This window comes from Pleurodeles waltl, chromosome 4_1 (assembly GCF_031143425.1).
Source record: "Pleurodeles waltl isolate 20211129_DDA chromosome 4_1, aPleWal1.hap1.20221129, whole genome shotgun sequence".
Lineage (NCBI taxonomy): Eukaryota > Metazoa > Chordata > Amphibia > Caudata > Salamandridae > Pleurodeles > Pleurodeles waltl.
Genome location: NC_090442.1, coordinates 778,227,780 through 778,248,326, shown reverse-complemented (window position 1 = coordinate 778,248,326; position 20,547 = coordinate 778,227,780). Strand labels below are relative to the sequence as shown.

General features: G+C 44.4%; 1 protein-coding gene across 3 annotated transcripts in view; it reads left to right on the top strand.

Annotated features, from left to right (window-relative positions):
- Window positions 1-20,547, top strand: part of LOC138288162 (arylsulfatase A-like) — a 234,653-nt gene that overhangs the window by 168,076 nt on the left and 46,030 nt on the right. For all 3 annotated transcript variants that reach the window (XM_069229471.1, XM_069229470.1, XM_069229469.1), the window contains one exon: window positions 1,156-1,325. In XM_069229471.1, coding sequence (XP_069085572.1) covers window positions 1,156-1,325 — 170 coding nt within the window. The remainder of the gene's footprint in view (window positions 1-1,155; window positions 1,326-20,547) is intronic.

Here is a 20,547-nt window from a genome sequence, read left to right as displayed (position 1 = left end):
CTGAGATTTATCTGTCTTCCCACATCTAACTGGAAAGAGCAGTAGCCCCCTTAATGGCTTAGACATACTTCAAGGGTCACTGTTCCCTTATAATTATCTCTCACTTCCCTTCCTTTCTTGGTAATTCAGTTTTCCCCTTCTATTTCTCCCTCCTTCTATATCCTTCTCGCCACTATCCTGATGATACAGTATTGTAAGGTATGTACAACTCTTCAACCATACTGTTCTAAAGGCATCCAACATCACCGAAGAGTGCCATTTATATTGCCTCTACATTCTAGTCACCTCCTTATTGTTCCATTTTTTCTTCTCCCTCTCCTGTCCAATTTTTAGCCCCTTCTCTCCAGTCCTGTATTTCGCGATGATCGACTCACTTGTGTTTAACCCCTACTTTTAGGTCTCGTATGCCCCCTTTCGTTGTCTTTCTCCCATGTTTGTCCTTTTCCCTTTTATGTCTCTCCATTGTTTGTCCTTTCCTCTACTTTGATCTGTATAGCTTTGTTTCTCCCTCCTACAGTTGTATTTTCTCTTAGTTTGATTGTCTCCCAATACCTTTCTCCTTTATTTTGGTCGTTTTCCCTACCTAGCATCTTTCTGCTTCTTTGTTTCTCACTCCTCTCTTTATTTTTTTCATCTTCCTTCCTATTCCTGTTCCCCTCCCATTTATATAGCTCAGATTCCTCTTTTGATTCCTATCTCTCTACTGCATTTGTGTTGGTCCTTTTTTCTACGCTTTTCTACCTTCCCTTATTTATTTTTGTTGTGCTCATTTTTAGTTGTTTCTTTCCCTCCTCCATTGGGTTTCTTTCTTCCACACTACTTTGTTTCTCTTGGTATATTTCCCTTTTTTTGTGCCTCTTCCTTGCTATCATCTTCATTTAATTTTTCTCTCCTACTCTTTCCCATTCTGTTTTCCTATCCCTCTTCCTTTAATTGTACTTTTTTTTCTTTCCTTTGGTTCTGTACTGTCTGTCCCTGGGTTTTCTCCACTGTGTTTGTCTCTCCTTCCTATCTTTGTACCCATCTTTCTCCTGCTTTGCTTTTGTCTCTTTCTTCCCTTTTCTCTAGTATTCTTTGTGTTTTTGCTCAAACGTAATTAGCTGTCTGTTACCATGATCTCAGAAGTGTTATCCAGTGCTTTTTTCTCGCCACCAGCACACTCACTACCCCCAGTTTGCAAGTGCAAAGTACACTGGAAAGTCTTTAAGGGGCCCTTACGGAGATGCCCTAATGGAGTTCGATGCCTCGGTCGGAAAGGTGGTAGAAACGCTTCAGAATTTTAACGTGGAAGACAACACCCTAGTGTTCTTCACATCTGACAATGGGTGAGTGTGAAGGAGGCAGTACCTCCTGTGCCTCTATACCACTATTGTATGGATTTAGATTGAAAATGGAGACTGTCACACCTGAAATGTTCCACCATCTCCAGCTAGCTCTACAACTGTCTGATGAACATTAACACCCCATCATTGCATGACTTTCAAAATTAGACTGAGATACTAGGTACAGTTATTCCCCTGTTTTTTGGTCTGGCTTGACAGCACAGCTCCCCTTATGATCTTTTTTATCCTATGTTTACTGATTCTTTACAATATACATAGAGTACTGGCTTTGTCTCCACCAGAAGTATTTTTCTCTTACTTAATGTTATTGTTTTTTTGGTGTGCCTTTCCACCTGGAATAAAGTGCTTGGTTTGTAGAGCACAAGGGATTGTTTTACATCTCAAAACATATACTGAATCATCACATATTACAATCATATTCTCATGCCTGTATCCAGAAAACAATCCTTTTGAGGTCTTGTCTTCTCTGTTGTCAGAAGGCTTGTTGTGGACAGAATCAATATTTACAGTGGCCCTTGGGCCAGCCTGTTGCTTATCATTAGTTGACTCTCTTGCCTATCTCATTCGCTCACGTCTTATTCCATGGCTTTCTTAGCTCTTCTTGTGTTTGTCCCTCTCTGAGAGCATAGCTTCTTTACCGTTCTTTTGACTGGATAAATTGTATCCCTTCAGTGCTTACATTCTAGGAGCTACCTTTATGTTTTGATTTTGAACTCCATGAGACTGCATGTGCTTTCTTGCTCTTCTCCACCTCTCCTCATTGTGATGCTTCACCCTGTACTTTCTGTGTTGCTTTCCCATCTCAGCTGATCTGTTGTTTGCACCATCCCTCCCTGCGCACATTCTTGTTCTTTTGTTTTTTGTAATACGCCTCATTTGCTCTTCTCGGAGGTGTTTATTTAACGCCTTCCACCCACATGCCCTCCTCATGTTTTTTTTTTTTTTTACTTTTCAAACACTTTTAGGAGAGCATTGCATCTGCAATTTGTTATTGGGTTTCTCCTTTTTGAAAATGTGCTTTTGTGTACATTTTATTTATATTTTGTCATTTACCACTTCAAGACTGGTGAACTCCATCTTAGAACAGTTAAAAAAAAAAAAAAGAAAATGGCAACTGCATCATGATGTATGCACACACTTAGTGATGCAGGCGCCTGTATATACGTCATCACTGTGAGGCTACTGTAACGTCATGACTCATACAGCAAACGTGATGAAGCATTCATTCCTGTACATAATTACTTTTTTTCAATGCTCTTCAACATTGGCAATAAACTTTTGTTTGAAGCATGTGTGGTTATATATATATATATACACATGCTCTGAATACTCCTTCTATCTAGTGTTGAACTCGGCTTGTTGCCACTTGTTTTTTTTTTTTTCTTCAAAGTTTTTTGAGTCATGAGGTGTTGGTGACTGTTCTTCTGGTAGTAAACAAGCATGGGCACTGTCTCCATTGTTAAATTGTTTTTCACCACCATCAGGTTTAGGCGTGTATCAAAGTTGCTCCCAGTATTAATGTGTTCCAAATTAAATGTGTTCACGGGGCCTGTTACTTTCCATCCCGCCATCAAAAAAGTTCTCAATGCTGGTTCTTGTCCGTCCTTATTCCTTCTTGTCCGCCACTCCCAACATCTTCGACATAGACCCTGCTAGTCAGCCCTTGGAGTGTCTCATCCCTTCAGGGCCCACCATCTTCCATATCATCACGAACAATGAAGATTGTGATGGAACAGATGCCCTTCAAGAGATGTCCTCAGTTCTACTTAAATTACCCCATGTTGATCTCACATCATCAGTAACCTGTCCCACTTCCCAGAGCACAATGACACCTGCTGATATTCCTGGTTGGCCTTCTAGAGCAAAGAGACCCTTCTGCAGCAGAGAGATAGGCACTGGGCCTAAAACAAGATGTTTTGGTCATCATTAGAGCAACCAGACTTCTTCAGTGTGACAGACTCACTTGGCGCCAAAGAAGAGTTCAGTGAGTCCCCCATTGTGCCAGCCCAGGGTCAAGACTGATTTTCACATGGCTGGGTCCAAACTGGAATGGCATGGCAAGCAAAACAACTGGTGGATTAAACCCACATCTGTGACTAGGGTGAATGATTTGCTCTGCATTCCGCCCATCATCTGTTGTTTTTGCATTTGTCGCCCCAAGTAGCAAGGGTATGCCCAGACCTGAGTCCTGTGCTTGCTATACCACCAGATTCAAACTAGCCTGGCTGATGAAGGGTGATACCCTGAAACCGGTCCCAGGATGCTTGTTTCTGGTCCAGGGAGGACCTGGCGTGGCAGTTCGGGCTGGACTGTTCTCATGGGGGACAGGATCAAGACTGATTTGCATATTGGGGGATCTAAACTGGTATGGCATGGCAAGCAAAAAAACAGATGGATTAAACCCAGATCTGTGAATAGGGGTGAATGCTTGATTTGCTCTGCATTACGTCCATCATCTGTTGTTTTTGCATTAGCCCATCAACCCATCCCTGAGATCATTGGATCCTATTCCTTAGAGGTGGAATAGTAGGAAATCCAAGAGGAGGAAAAGACGCCTGTAAACACCCAGTCCTCCACATTCGACCCCAGACCTTGCACCAAGGCCAACTCAAGACACGTGATAAAAGTCAACAGCCATACCACTACACAGGCCTCCAAGACACATAAATGGCCGCATGTCGAAGGTGAGAACCTCCCCCACAGGCCCCATGGACAAGTATATGCCACTGCTCCCTGGCTCTGATTAGCCGAAGTAAGGTGTCTGAGCCGATGCAGGATCCAGCTAGCCTGTCAACCAAAATTGTCCCTCTAGTTCAAGACCACATGTTGGTGCCGAACCTTTCAGGCCAAAAGAACTGTTAGCACTAAAGCCAGCATTGGCTCTGAGTATTCAACAGCTGACTCCGAGTAGAGGCCCATCCTCAAGAACGTTCAACAGGATCTTGATGAAAAACAGCTTTGAACCTTTATCCAAACCCAGCAAATCTCTTCCACTCTGAATATTTTGCTGCAAAAGCGAAGACTCGCCTTCGGGTATGCTCCAGAACTTGAAACTCCTTCTCAGCCATCGCTTCCCAAGAGGCCTCAGAACAGAGCTTTTAGCCATCTTCAAGCACCTGCTCCACCACCTTCACTTCTCCTCCCTCACCCCATGCAACTTTCCCTTAACGGTCTCTGGCGACCTGTTCAGACACAGGTGGCCCTAGTCTCCAGCAGAGGATTTTGGTGGTGAATCAGCTGCACCCTATGGACGATATTTGGGAGGACAATGAGGTGGAACCCTTGGAGCACCCTGACCTTCACTATGTCCCTGTTTGGGCTTTTCCTCCAGATACCACCACAGCATACCACGTGCCATTCCATGTGCAGCCCGCTTCCACAAGGTAGACATGTATGTCACCCCGAAGCATGATGACTTACTGGTGGAGATGCTCTCTAGAATCACACGTTCTCTCCAGTTTCTCACTATGCTTAAGGAGATGGTAAAATCTGCCCGAGATTTTTGTGAAGCACTGAAATACTGGGTGGTGAGCTCTCACATTACAAGAACTCTTTTTTACCGGTCCACAGTGACAAGGTTGTCCTTAGAGCCAAAGTCAAATTCCTCCATAAGGTGGTCTTTCATTTCCACCTTACTCAGACGATTGAGCTTGACTCGGTGGCAGAAAGAGCACTTCACACAAATGGCATAAAACATGTTCTCATGTATTATATAGATAGGAAAAAACCTTTCCATAACATACAACCACTTTTTGTTGCCTTTGCACATCCTCATAAAGGTCAGCACATTTCTAAGGCAGGTATAGCCAGGTGTATTGTCAGATGTATTCAGACCTGTTACCTTAAAGCTAAAAGAATCCTACAAGCCCTTTCCATGCCTCACTCTAGCTGGAAACAGGAACCACTATGGTTCTTTTTTTGAACATAATCATAGCTGACATCTGTAAAGCTACCACATGGCCCACTCCACACACCTTCACAAAGTATTACTATGTGGCAATTCTGGCAAGGCATGAGGCTAGAGTAGGTCAGACTGTCTTAAGAACATTGTTTCAGACCTCTGCACCATCCACTGTCTAGCCACCGCTTAGGGAAGCTCTGCTTTACAGCTTTACAGTAAATGTCAAGCATGTGTATCCAGAGCCACACATTACATACAGATTGTGTTCCTTCTCCTGTAGTATCTGTTTTCCGCATGTGGTGCTGTATATTCACATGCTCAAACTGGCCAACCCAGAAGCCAGTGTTTGCTACAGATATCTTCAACCTACGTAATTATTTATACTAAATGCATGGTCACTATACTTTTCTACTCACTACTCCATACCCCCTCCCACCTGCTGTACAGAAAACGTTTAAATAATGGAGTCTATGGCCATTTGTGCTCACTATCAGAGGAGGTGTCACAGATACCTTGTGACTCCAAAGAATTATTTGAAGAAAAACAAGTGCAACAGTCTGAACCCAACACTAGGTGACAGAAGGATGTTCTCCTCTGTCGTTTTGTTCACTTTAGATATATGTTGCTTTTCCATTGTTTTTTTTAGCATGAATTTCGACATTATTTTTTTCCTCCATCTCTTATCCATGTTTTCCCTCATCTGTTTTTACTTTCAGGCAGACAAATAGAGTTGCAAAGATAGATAGATAGATAGATAGATAGATAGATAGATAGATAGATAGATAGATAGATAGATAGATAGATAGATAGATAGATCGATCGATCTATAGATAGATAGGTTTGAAAAGAGACAGGTAAATAGATTGTGTTACAAAGATAGATCTGCAAAGATGGATAGCTTTGTAAATATAGACAGAGGGATAGATAACTAGGCTTTCAAATATAAAATAGGAAATTGGAAAAAACAGCACAGCTTCAATTAGTAATGTATTAGCTAGATCTCTATATAAGCACGATATGCAAGAGCACTGAAAGTGAAAAAGAAAGCCATATAAGTGAACATACAGACTAAATTGCTTTACATGTACAACAGTATTTCTCATTTAAAATACATACCAGCCTGACATGCAAGTGTACAGTTAAAAATGCACTTCATTGCATGCATATTGAAAAGAGGATAACTTTATATAGAACAGTTTCAAATGGTCGCAATCTGATATGCTATGAAATATCAGCAAACAAAGAACACACCAAAAGGAATTTACAGCAGCATTAACAGGAGACTCAAACTGATAAATCTGGAATGTGCCCTGTGCTCAAATGAAAACCAAGCCGGTACAACGTTTCATACTATCAGGGTTGAAATACAAAGGCAACACTAGGGTAATAAAAAAGCAAATACAGCGACATGGAAGCCTAATGTGTAGATGTGCTTGTGCTCTTTGCGAAAAAGCAAAATGCAGTAGATCAAGGAGAAGTCAGCCAGTGGCTGAGGTAGGTCGACCTATTGCTTATCCCGTAGTGGGCAGACGCAAAATGTGAATGCCACAATGGCAGACCAGTGGATGAAGAAAGGTGTCTGAAATCGTCTTGAAGAATGTTATACGTATATTTTTAGTCAAATCAAAAGGTTTTGGCTAACCCTAGACCTAAAAATACAACAATGCCTGTTGGTATAGAGTAGGTTTGTGGTAGGCAGGTAACTAGTGACACAAGCATCACAGAATAACAATAGGCCACATGTGTTGGCATACTGGTGATGCAACCTCTTTTTTAATGCTCAGACCTACAACATGTGACGAGAAAACCTATCATTATCATAATTGTATTACTTGGGTAAAGCAATACAGTACTACACAGAACAAGCAAGTCCAGCTGCTCAAGCAGTCTACATTGAACAAGGATGAAGGATGCTCTTGGTACATCAGAGCCTAGTGGGGTCCTGCTCACATGTTTAGCTTTATACAACACTCTTCCTGTGTGACCAGTGACAGAAGGAGAGATATGTCCACCAGTCCATTTTTTATAGGAAAAGGTCAAAAGTGAATGGAGGTGGTTCCCTGAGTATTCAGTCTCTCACTCTTGGGTTACCACTTTGCAAATGTTCTGTGCTGTATGCATGTTTGTTAAACACTTACTGCAGTCTGTGCACTACCAATCACATGACCATGGCACAACCAAGTCAACAATGTATTTTTCACGTGGTGGTGGTGAAGACCAATGCAAGTGTGTCAGCTGGTCCCTTTGCTAGACCACCATGTACTCTGCAGCTTATTTCACCCTGCTCCCTCTATCTGTGCCAATAGCAGTGCACACTGGGGTATGTGTTCTTTGCTCTCTTTAATTGAGTCAATTGGACTGATACACTGATTTTGTGAAACCTCCAAATGCCACAAGCACTGACATAGGCAATAAGTCTGAGGATTAGGTGCTAACACTTGCAAACACAGTCATTTACAAGTGTGCATTTATATGTGTATCTGTGTAACATTAAAGCAAGACAAGGGACAGTGTAAGAGGAACAGAACTGTACTGAAGAATCCTTCAATACACTTCTGTATTGCTAATGACTGTTTTTCACTGTATGTGAAATGGAGGTCAGAGAGCCTAGGGGTCCTTCATTATAGTCCTTTAGTTTCAGTGACAATGTAGTCCTGATTTTGTTTCTGTAAGAAAGGAAATAAGAGGGCTAGGCTGCCTCCATTACAGTCCCGCATTTCTTTTTTATTTGCTTGAAAGAATCACAGGACTGTCTTAAAGGCGGCCTTGCCATGAAGTTAAAAAAAGCAATACAAACATGGCCCTTGTGGTACTGATGAGAAGCCACTTGGAGCTTCAGGGAACACACCAGGATGAAGTGGAAAGGTCTACGGAAATTAAGAGAGAGGAGCTGGTAGGTAGAATAAGGAGCTGGCACACATGGAAGAGAGAGAAGGGAGAAAAGGAGCTAAGATAGTGTGGGGCAGGTGTAGGGAATGCGGCAGCAACACACAGGAAAGAGGGAGACGCGAGAGCAACAAGGAGCAGAGTACAAAGGGTTAGGCCTTTAATGTAAAATAATCCCTCTTGTTTCGCAATGCAGGCACTTGATTAGCAGAAAGATATACCCTAGGTGAGAAAATAATTTTCTGACTATGCCCAGTAGTGATTTACAAAGTATCCAGCCAATCGCTGAAAGTGGTTGTTTCAAATATGCCAACAATTGAAGGGGCCAGACCCAAAGCCTAATATTAATTAACAAAACAGTAAGCAAGAGGTCCGTAAGATAGCTATGCTGCCAATCCATAACTAAAATGACATTAGACTGACATGGTGAAATACAGCACTGCTAGCCATGTTAGCTTTCACATTGACACAATTTAGCACAGGTTGCCATTCCAGTTTCCACATGACCATTGCAGAGCAGTAGTCGGCAAAAAAGTGGGACTAGGAGCACATAAAGGTCCAGCATACAAGCTCCTAAAGGTGAATCAATGGACCGAAAGTATGCAGTTCCTATAATTAAGCCAAAAATAGAGGGATCCAAAGGTGCCACCCAATTGTTAAGACAAGTCAAAAGAGTCTGATAAATCAGAAGTAAGAGCCCTCACCCGCCCAATCGGGTGGCATGCATGTTGGGCCCGTGCTGCAATGCCCAGCGGGCCCCTCGAGGGGACTCTTTGCTGGAGACCTTTTGAATGTTATCAGCTGTGAGGAGCTTTTAAGAGGGGTGCTAAAAGTGTAGATCGGATGTGTGAAGTGAGAGGGATAAAAATGACTAAGATCTTTATTAAGATGGAGTCTCCTGTCATACTTAAAAGTGTATAGGAGCAATAAAAGGAATAACGGTCCTTCAAGTTTCCAAAGGTGTGTTATAAAAGAGAGGTTTACATGTTTCTTGCCACCTAATGGTCACAACAGGTCTAGGGAATTTGTCAGGACCATAGTGTACCTAATCTACCTATGGATGGGTCTAAGGTAATGAATAGGTTCCCATTCCACAACTCGCCCTACTAGTGCAGTGAAGTCAATACCTTAACTCAACTAAACAGATCCGACTTTATTGAAAAATAATTAGCAATAGTAGCACTCTCTCAGGCCAAAGGCACACAGTAGGCAGTTTACACGGTTTTTTAAACCAGGCACATATACAGATGGACTATGCGTAGGGGCGTCCACAGTTAAAATGTCATTACTTCATTAAAATATCATCATACCCATTGGGAAACCAAACTTATGAAGTCTAGTGAAGGTTTTTGTGATTCAGTGATGTTTAAATAACTATTTTGAGAAAGTTAAGTCATCTGGTTGCTACTGCGGGCCAGACCTCTCCAGTTTTCTAACACGGTACACTGCACCAAACAGTTATAGTTCATTTTTGCCTTTGTAAATGTTAAGTCAATGCACATGGTCACCTTTCATTCATTGTTTGCCTGCACTTGAAGTGGGCCCCCTTTAATGCTGCTGCATAATGCTGTCTCGCACTAGTAAACTATTGTATAAATATGTTGAAGCTTACATGTGCCTACTATATGTGATCATGGTCCTGGGTTTGTCAGAGTTAATTGAAATTTGGCAACATCATGATTCAGTCTCAGAGCTGAAGCAAAGGGGGTTGTAGAGGTACAGTAGTGACCGCATTCGATATATTGTAGGCACTATGGTGATTATTCATTCCAACATGATAATCCTGGCATATTGTAAACATCCTTGAAATAATTTTGCAAACGCTTGTGTAACCATGGACATCCTTGACATGTTGTAGGTATCTTTGACCTTATGATGCCCATTACAAGAATATAATGCTCATAGCTAACTCCCCAGTTTGCTGACACAACTAATCGAGAGTGGGTGGTGTGATGCTGGCTGATCAACCATGTGGAAATTAACCAGAGACTTAAATGATAGCCATTGATTTCCACCTCACCATCTTATCTCATGAGTATTATTACTTTGGGTTCGCAGTTCAGCCTTTTCTTTTCTCTGTTGCCTGGTAATCTACAGTAGGATGGAAATGTTTGTGGCATAGATGATAGTTATTACTGGGCAGGATTTCACTTAAAGGGTGTAGGTTATGCTGCTCCCAGCTCTGTACTGCTGTGGCTCTGCCTGGGCCCTTTATTGCTATTCAGTTGTATAGTATTAGAATTCCGTAGCTCTGTTTATTCCCTGTGTGAAGCCTAACTCATTTGTTTTTTATTTTTAGCTGGTACATATGTACAATTTATTTTGCATTTTGTAGCTTTGGAGAAGCCACTACCCACTCAGATTTCCCACTGCATCTTTGGTATTTTTCTTTGCATATTTGAAAAAGTGTGAATTATTGGTTGCCTTGTATGGGGGGAAATATTAGGTGCTGTGCTTTACTTCTGGAACTAGGATAGAAGTTTTGCATAGGTCTTCAGTAACACATAAAAGAGTGTTTAAAATAGACGTAGCCATGCATGCCAGTACTTACCAACTATACCTTGCTATAGGGCAGTTTTGGGAAAAGTAGGAGCTCACTAAAAGATTTCTGGTCTCTCGAGTGATGCTGTTGGTTTAACCCACAAGAACATAGGCACATTTTTTACTGAGACATTTTGATACATCCGTCATATAAATTTGTCTTGGCATGCGTAATGATTAGGAAACACATTTTTATTGTATTTCTGAATTCGGTGTGGTTTCCAATGGACCTTATTTTCTTGGGTAGTGTGTGCCACAGTTTGCACCCAGAAGGATCTTCCACCTATCCTGTTTTTCTGAAAGAGGTGTCAGTCACGAGGTAAGGTTCCTTCTTTGGTTGTAGAGCTTAGATGTTGATTATAGAAATATTGATTCAATGTAATGAATGGCCAGGAGGGCAATACAAAGAGTGTTGAAAGATAGCCATCTTGCCACTGGAAACCAGCGCAGGGCTTTGATATCAGGTGTGATATTGCTCTGATTGTTCAGGCACAGTACTTTTCTTGGGGCAGCATTCTGAACTGGTTAATTTTCGAATAGGTGCTTTGTGAGCCTACTGTATAGATAGATCACTGGCAAAGTTGGGGAAGGACGGCACCAGGGCTGCTGAGAGTGAGACTTGGATCATATGACATGGAAAAATCTGATGGCTGGCACTTTGGTGTTACATTGTTGACCACCGTTTTGAGTGATAGTTTGGAGTCCATGATTACCCCCAAGTTCTGTACTTCATTCAGTGAGGTAATAGTAGGTCCACTATCCTTTGGCAAGGCTGTAGGTGAGTAGTACGTTTTCTATATTCCAGAAGTCAAGATCTCAGTTTTAGAGGGATTCAGTTTGTGGTAATCATGTATCATTTAGTTCTTTACTTTCTGTAAACAGTTGTAAGTCCAGATGTTTCACCAGCTTTCCAGTTTCCTCGTAAACCCTGTCTGTAGATTATTTTGAGGATGAGATATCTTGTAGCTGAAACGGTGAGCACCAGAAAAAAATACTGAATATAAATAACTCAATTCAATTCAAAAATACTTTATTCGGATGCAAGCAGCATCCATAAAAGCATCATACGCTTAAACGATAAAACATAGTTTAAAAAAAAACATACAATCAGCTAAAAAAAAGATAAAAACTATAACGACAGATACAATGTAGCAATATTAGCAGCAGGGTTAAGGTAACGTAATTCTACAAGCTCGTACAGCAGATTTTTAAAAAGCCTCAATGTGCAAAATTGTTTCATCAAGTAATTGAAGTAAAAATCTAAAAGCTGGCCTACATTGTTCAATATTATGACAATTATTTTTTAGAAATGGAATTAAGAAAAGTCGGGTGCAGTTTACATAACATTTACAGAAAAATGTAAAGTGTAACATTGATTGGCCTGGCACTTCTTCAAAGGGGCAAGGCCTCACATCAAGGTTCTTCGTGAAACCCACGTGGAAAACATAACACATTTTTTATTGTGTCAGATCTACACAATATAATAAAGAGCATTCCCAGCGACCGGGTGTACACCAGAGATAGTCTGTTGGGCAATCAAATACAGTCAGACTTAAGTAGGCTGCAACTTCGGTTTTCCCTTCCGCTTCACTTAGTCATAAGGAGTACTCAATATTATAAAGCGCTTGTTCGAAATTCCTTTTACTTTTACAAGTTATCAGGTCCACAAAGGCAGACTGTGCTCCAGTCTTGCAATATTCGGATCTTGCATAAGCCAGCGAAGAGATGTGAAATCCTCTATCAAGGGAAAGGCAATCCAATATAATATCTTTCGATAACGCAGCCTCCTCGCCCCTTCAGATTGCAAGCCACAGTAACGCAGGCCGATCTCTGATCCGATCTTCCAAATAAGGAAACCCAAGCTTTTTATCAGATAAAATGTGAGAATGATATAGGGAGGGATGGGAGTTTCCTACAGAATCTGTTCCCTTCAAGCTGAATAGCCTTGCATTGCAAAATACCCCATAACTCAGCTACATACATAGCAATAGGAATTCATTGTGACAAAAAGAAAACCGCCTCTTGCTGGTTGCGGGCGGCTGCATAAACAACCAATGGCCTTAGGCAGTTTGGTTCTGCACAGCACAATGTTAGGTGCCAACGACCCTCAAGCAGAAAAATAACCCCAGGATATGGAGAGGTGTTAGTGCTACTCAAACAGTTAAGCCCAAAACAGAAAATTGTTTGCACCTTGGGCCACATGCCATAATATGCAATTTTGTAAAATTTGTCTGCAAATCTAGTGCAGCCATAAAATCCATGAAGGCAAACCACGAATGGTGCAGTGCTCTAGGGCTACGTGCCAGCACCGCCTCATCCGCTTAAAGTAGTGTATGTAACAGTTTTCCTCTAATTTTTGGTACATCAGGGAAAATGCACATTAAAAAGGGGTGAAGCTCATTGGTATATAAAATGAATAAAAGAGGAGCCAGCGCAAACCCATGTCTCACTCCCCGGGCAATATCTATGTCTCTAGAGACCTCTCCCTGTGTGCTGGTATGAACCCTTGCCTTCATATCCTTGTGCAACTATGCAAGAAAATGCCATAATGTTATGTCCAGAACACATGCAATGAGCATATTCCATCATTTGGACTGATTTACGCAACCTCATGCTGATGATAAGTCCATGAATGCAAGATAGAGAGGGGTTTGTTTGGCTACTGTGTATTCGCCCAAATCCAAATTTAGATTTAAGCACTGCTGAACCGTCCCCATTTTATTCCTGAACCCATATTGGCAGGAGTATGGAACTTACCCAGGTCCACTCTTTGATTCTATTGTAGATTATTCTACCGAGGATTATGGCTGTAGTATCATTTAACAAAATAGGCCTATAACATAACAGAGTGAGCGATCCCCTTTTTTATATATGGGTACGATGATAGATGTACACCAGGTAGCAGGTGTCATGGAGTGGACAACATTTTTAAAAACATTAGTAAGAAGAGGTGCCCCTAAAACATAACATTACTTTTTATTAAATTGATTGGGACACCTTCTGGGCCTGGTGGCTTACCACCAATATTTTGGTTTATAGATTCCTGTGCGGGACGCCTGAAAGCCTAATAGTTGGCAGTTATATATAACAAATGTATGTTCAGGCAATGGGGAAGCTTATATTTTACTAAAGTTCTCCTATGTGGTCTTAATAACAATATGGCATGTGATGGACCTCACAGGCTGATTTTTACTCTTCAGCTCCAAAACAACAGCCCAAAAGGATTTACTGTTTTTCATATGGGATGCCTGCACTAGTGAGTCCCACTGCAACATAATTACCTCCTGCCACTGTTTAACCTTAACTATTTTATATTACTTGCGCAGGAGGGCCACTGATACAGAATCCCTGGGTTTGTCAACCAATGCTAGGCGTAACGCACAGTTCACCACTGAATATTTGTGGTTAAACCACCTAGGTGAATTCACTGTGGGACGTAGGGGCTTTAAGAGAGCTTTTCTAATACTAGAACAAAGGCCAGTAAAAGCCTTCACCACCTGATGATCAACATCCTACTCTGATAGGCGCAGCGCCACCAGCCTAAGTTCTCCATATTATTGTATTGAAAAATTGAGTTTGGTCATGCATTCTCCTCACCAACCTTAAGTTATCCATAGACAGTTGCAGGTTTTTGCCTCCTTTGTCAATGTTAAATCTTTCTTTTGGGTGTAGCAGAATTGTGATCTCAATGGGGTTGTGGTCACTATATTTAGAGGGAACAACTGTGCCTTACAAGAGTATATCCTTTAGATGTTGAATGATCAAAAATTATCTATCATTGAGGTACTGCTTCTGCCCCTAAAAGTGGGCACTTCAGAATCATTTTGAACCCACAGCTTCCAAAGCATTTACTAAGTCAAGGGGGGCAAGAAAGGAAGTCAACTCCCTACTTCTCGGATCAGTATTGGCCAGTGGGTACATCACAACATTCGATACACTAGGTTTTGGAGAAAGCCTCACATTAGAGTTTGGCGGAGGGGGTTACTCTGTCACAAACATGATGGATATCCCGTCTACCATATTACTATCCCACAATAGCCTATTGAGATAGTAGTATGGCGAATGGGATATCCATCACAATTGTGACGGAGTAATCCAACAGTCAAACTCTAAATCAGGTCCTAAGTATTTGGAATGTTGGTAAAGTCTTTGTTAAAAAAAGTTCAAAAAATACAGACGCAAATAATTATTTACCACTATACTTTGAAAACTATTATGCAAGTTCTCCACAGACTTAAAATAACCCAAGGGTATTGTTGGATCTGGCTTTTTGACGGGGACATCCCCAAACTTTTTGCCTCCTTCCTCCTATTTTTTCTGACCTGTTGTTGTTGGCTTTTGACCTCTGAGCACTTTACCACTGCTAACCAGTGCTAAAGTGCATATGCTCTCTGTGTAAATTGTACTATTGATTGGTTTATCCATGATTGACTATTTAATTTACCTATAAGTCCCTATTAGAGTGCACTACATGTGCCTAGGGCATGTAGATTAAATGCTACTAGTGGGCCTGCAGCACTGGTTGTGCAACCCACCTCAGTAGCCCCTTAACCTTGTCTCAGGCCTGCCATTGCCAGGCCTGTGTGTGCAGTTTCACTGCCACTTCGACTTGGCATTTAAAAGTACTTGCCAAGCCTAGAAATCCCCTTTTTCTACATATAAGTCATCCCTAATGTGTGCCCTAGGTAACCCCTAGAGCAGGGTGCTGTGTAGGTAAAAGGCAGGACATGTACCTGTGTAGTTATATGTCCTGGTAGTGTAAAACTCCTAAATTCGTTTTTACACTACTGCGAGGCCTGCTCCCTTCATAGGCTAACATTGGGGCTGCCCTCATACACTGTTGAAGTGGCAGCTGCTGATCTGAAAGGAGCAGGAAGGTCATATTTGGTATGGCCAGAGTGGTAATATAAAATCCTGCTGACTGGTGAAGTCGGATTTGATATTACTATTCTAGAAATGCCACTTTTAGAAAGTGAGCATTTCTTTGCACTAAAAACTTGTTGTGCCCTTCAATCCACGTCTGGCTAGGTTTAGTTGACAGCTCCTTGTGCATTCACTCAGACACACCCCAAACACAGGGTACTCAACCTCACTTGCATACATCTGCATTTTGAATGGGTCTTCCTGGGCTGGGAGGGTGGAGGGCCTGCCCTCACACAAAGGACTGCCACACCCCCTACTGGGACTCTGGCAGACAGGATTGAACTGAAAGGGAACTTGGTGCATTTCTTAGAGACTCTTTGAAGTCACCCCCACTTCAAAGGCACAACTTAGTATAAAACAGGGCCTCTGCCCTACCTCATCAGACACTTGCTGGAGAAGAAACCGGAACCAGAAACTACATCCTGCCAAGAAGAACTGCCTGGCTGCTCAAAGGACTCACCTGTCTGCTTTCTCCAAAGGACTGCTGTCTTCCTGTTGCCCTGCTGCCTTGCTGAACTCTTGTCTGGCTGTGAAAGTGCTCTCCAAGGGCTTGGATAGAGCTTGCCTCCTGTTCCTTGAAGTCTCAGGACCAAAAAGACTTCTGCCTTTCACGTGGACGCTCCGTGCGCCGAAAATTTCGACGCACAGCTTGTTTCGCGGCGAGAAAAACGCCGCACACCGACGCTGATCAACGCGACGCCCTCGGGACGATCGAGACTTCGACGCACAACCTCGCAAGGACAAAGCCGCCCGACTTCCAAGGAGAAATCGACACGACGCCTACCGTGAGTGCGAAACTTTGACGCACGGCCTCGCAAGGACAACGCCGCCCGACTTCCAAGGAGAAATCGACGCGACGCCTGCCGTGAGACCAAAATTTCGACGCACGGCCTCGCAAGGACAACGCCGCCCGACTTCCAAGGAGAAATCGACGCGACGCCTACCGTGAGATCGAAACTTCGACGCGCAGCCCGAAGAACAACGCGCAGCCGGAAAATAAGCAGGAGAATCCACGCACAGACCCGGGACATCTGGTAATCCCCGCGATCCACAAAAAGAGACTGTCTGCGCGCCGGAAAACGACGCCCGACTTCCCCGCGTGGAAAAGAACGACGCAAGTCTGTGTGTGCTGAGGAGAAATCGACGCACACACCCCTTTTTCCACGCATCTCTTCTCCTGTGGCCCTCTGAGGAGATTTCCCACCAGAAACCAGGTACTCTGTGCTTGAAAGACACTTTATTGCTTTTTAAAAGACTTAAAAACACTTAATATCACTTTTCAGTGATATCTTTACAAATTCGTATTGCAACTTTGATCGTTTTGACCTACAAGTACCCAGATAAATATTCTATATTTTTCTAAACACTGTGTGGTGTATTTTTGTGGTGTTATACTATGGTGTTGTATGATTTATTGCACAAATGCTTTACACATTGCCTTCTAAGTTAAGCCTGACTGCTCGTGCCAAGCTACCGGAGGGTGAGCACAGGCTGATTTTGGATTGTGTGTGACTTACCCTGACTAGAGTGAGGGTTCTTGCTTGGACACAGGGCAACCTAACTGCCAACCAAAAACCCCATTTCTAACATTGGTGATCAGCGGTGAGGATAGGACTTGTGTTTGTGCAGTGACATACAGTAGCTAAGTATTTCACTACCTACCCACAGTTGAAGGTCAACTTGATTTTTTATCTCTTTTTTGACTTTTTGTCTCTGATGTCCTCCTGGATATACTATTGATATTTTGGACTTTGGATTTTGGTTTTTGCTGGTAAGATCCTATCAGAATGGGATCGCTTACCTACTTATTCTTTTTGCCTACTGACCACCTCACTAAGGCTGACCTAAGGAAGCTTTGCAGAGAATGTGGCATTCCTGTAGCAAAGAGATCTACTAAAGCAGAGATGCTACATGCCTACATAGTCTGGGAGGAAGACAGATGGGCAGAGAGAGAGGCAGCAAGAAACCAAATGACTAAGTACCCCTCAGAGGAGGAGGAGGACGACTCAGATGAGGAAAGAGACCCAGTGAAAAAAGAATGGCTCATGGCTCAAGCACGGTGGATGGAAGAGCTAGATGAGTTTATTGAAAGGGCTGAGGCAGCAAGTCTCTTAGCCCTGGAAGAAGAAAAGATTGCAGCTCAAGAGCTGAGCTGTAAAGAGCTGAAACTGGAGGCCGGAAGGGCTGAGTCCAGTTCAGATGGTGGCAGCAAAAATCTTGCATCTAGTACTGCTGAAGAAGGGCACAAGCCCAGAGATGTGGTACCCAACTTGAAGAAGAGAGTTGACACACCCCAGGCGGTTCAAGGGTATGAGGTAGTTCCCGTTATGCACAGGGTCCCTGAGAAGGATTGGGGAACTGGCACAGGGAGTCATATTCCTACTGGGGGGAGGGACACTTTACTGACTCTAGCAGAGAGTGACAGAGAAAAGGGTTCCCCCCTGGTGGACGTCCTGGATATAGAGTGTAGAGACCTCCCAGAAGAGTTTGGGTTGAGTGTCAGGGACAGACAGATACTGTCTCACCAGTCTCAGGAGGGTGAAGTAGAGTGCTTTTCCAAGGTTGAGTTACTGGGTGGTTGTGTGAAGGGTACTGTGGTTAATACATGCGAAGGGCAGAGTGATGTAATTGCTGGAGAGCATATGTCTGGTCCTTATTTTCCAGAGCTACGCCAACACCAGGTGGAGTGTGAGTTCTCTGACCCCAGGGAACTTACAGTGGAGGCAGACTTTTGGGTGAGTACCAGAGAGTCTGAAGAGGCATTTGGGGGTGCTCCTGAAGGGAGTGGTCTAGGTGGTTCCCGACCAAGTGAGGTGGGAGAGGATTGTAGTGTCCCAGGTAGGTCTCAGAGCCTAACCTGTACCGTAGGGCTACCTTTTGAGGGAAGCCCCGCAGTGTCAGAAGAACTTGGGGGGATGACTGTAGACAGCATCCCAACAGTTCTGGTGTCTGGCAGTACCACTCCTAGTGAGGGGGTGCAGAAGTCCAGACATAGGGTTGAGAGGGGGTGGCCGACCCCAGTGGAGGATCTTGAAAGTCAGGGGTCAGCTCTGAGAGCAGAGCCCCCCAGGAATGACCCAGGTGAAACCGTTTCTGGTTTGGGGGAAACCCAGACTCTGCCGGATGGGCAGAGGTCGGGAGACCTGCGCCAACCAGACTCTTGTGTGGCCCTTGGGGACGGCGTGTCCCTTGTGGGGGGTGAGAGTGCCCCCCAGGAAGTCCTGGCATGCCAGGCAAAGATTCAACCTCAGGGTGGTGACTCTGGGTTGGATAACCGGGTTCAGAGGTTAAACTTTGACCTGGTGGGGGGTAGATGTGCCCCCCAGAAAGTCCTGGAATGCCAGGCAATGGTTCAACCTCAGGGTGGTGACTCTGGGTTGGCTTACCAGGTGAAGAGGTCAAACTCTGACCGGGTGGGAGGTAGGTGTGCCTCCCAAGAAGTCCTGCTGTGCCAGGCAATTGTCCAACCTCAGGGTGTTGACTCTGGGTTGGATGGTCAGGTTCAGAGGTTAAACTCTGACCTGGTGGGGGGTAGGTGTGCCCCCCAGAAAGTCCTGGCGTGCCAGGCAGTTGTCCAACCTCAGGGTGTCGACTCTGGGTTGGATGGCCAGGTTCAGAGGTTAAACTCTGACCTGATGGGAGGTAGGTGTGCCTCCCAGAAAGTCCTGGTGTACCAGGCAGTTGTCCAACCTCAGGATGGTGACCCTAGGTTGGAGAACCAGGTTCAGAGGTTAAACTCTGACCTGGTGGAGGGTCAGTGTGCCCTCCAGGAAGTCCTGGCATGCCAGGCGATTGTTCAACTTCAGGGTGGTAACTCTGAGTTGAATGGCCCAGTTCAGAGGTTAAACTCTGACCTGGTGGAGGGTCAGGGTGCCCTCCAGAAAGTCCTGGCGTGCCAGGCAATTGTTCAACCTCAGAGTGCTGACTCTGGGTTGGATAACCGGGTTCAGAGGTTAAACTCTGACCTGGTGGGGGGTAGGTGTGCCCCCCAGAAAGTCCTGGCGTGCCAGGCAATTGTTCAACCTCAGGGCGGTGACTCTGGGTTGGATACCCAGGTTCAGAGGTTAAACTCTGACCTGGTGGGAGGTAGGTGTGCCTCCCAAGAAGCCCTGCTGTGCCAGGCAATTGTCCAACCTCAGGGTGTTGATTCTGGGTTGGATGACCAGGTTCAGAGGTTAAACTCTGACCTGGTGGGGGGTAGGTGTGCCCCCCAGAAAGTCCTGGCGTGCCAGGCAATTGCCCAACCTCAGGGTGGTGACCCTGGGTTGGGGAACCAGGCTCAGAGGTTAAACTCTGACCTGGTGGGAGGTAGGTGTGCCTCCCAGAAAGTCCTGGTGCGCCAGGCAATTGTTCAACTTCAGGGTGGTGACTCTGAGTTGAATGGTCAGGTGCAGAGGTTAAACTCTGACCTGGTGGAGGGTCAGTGTGCCCTCCAGGAAGTCCTGGCGTGCCAGGCAATTGTTCAACTTCAGGGTGGTGACTCTGAGTTGAATGGGCAGGTGCAGAGGTTAAACTCTGACCTGGTGGGGGGTAGGTGTGCCTCCCAGGAAGTCCTGGTTTGCCAGGCAGTGATCCAGTCTGAGGGTACAGACCCTGGGCTGGAAGACCAGGTTCAGGGTGTCCCCCCGGACCTGGAGGGAGGGGCTACTGATAACAGTGCCCCTACCAGGTTGTCTTCTGAGGAGGCCACTCCTAGTTGGAGGGTGCTGGACCCCAGAAGGGAGGGCAGGGGGAGGGAAGCCTCACCCCGGGCCCTAGTCCAACCTGAAGGTACAGGCCCCAGGTTGGAGGGCCAGTGGCAGGTTAACAGCCCTGCACTGGTGGAGGAATGGTACAGGGTGACTTCTGTAAGCACCCTGACCATGTTGGACTCTGGGGGTACCGCTCCAGGAGGGAGGGTACAAAGCCCCAGAGGGGAGGACCAGGTTCAGGCTGTCATCCCTGACCTGGTGG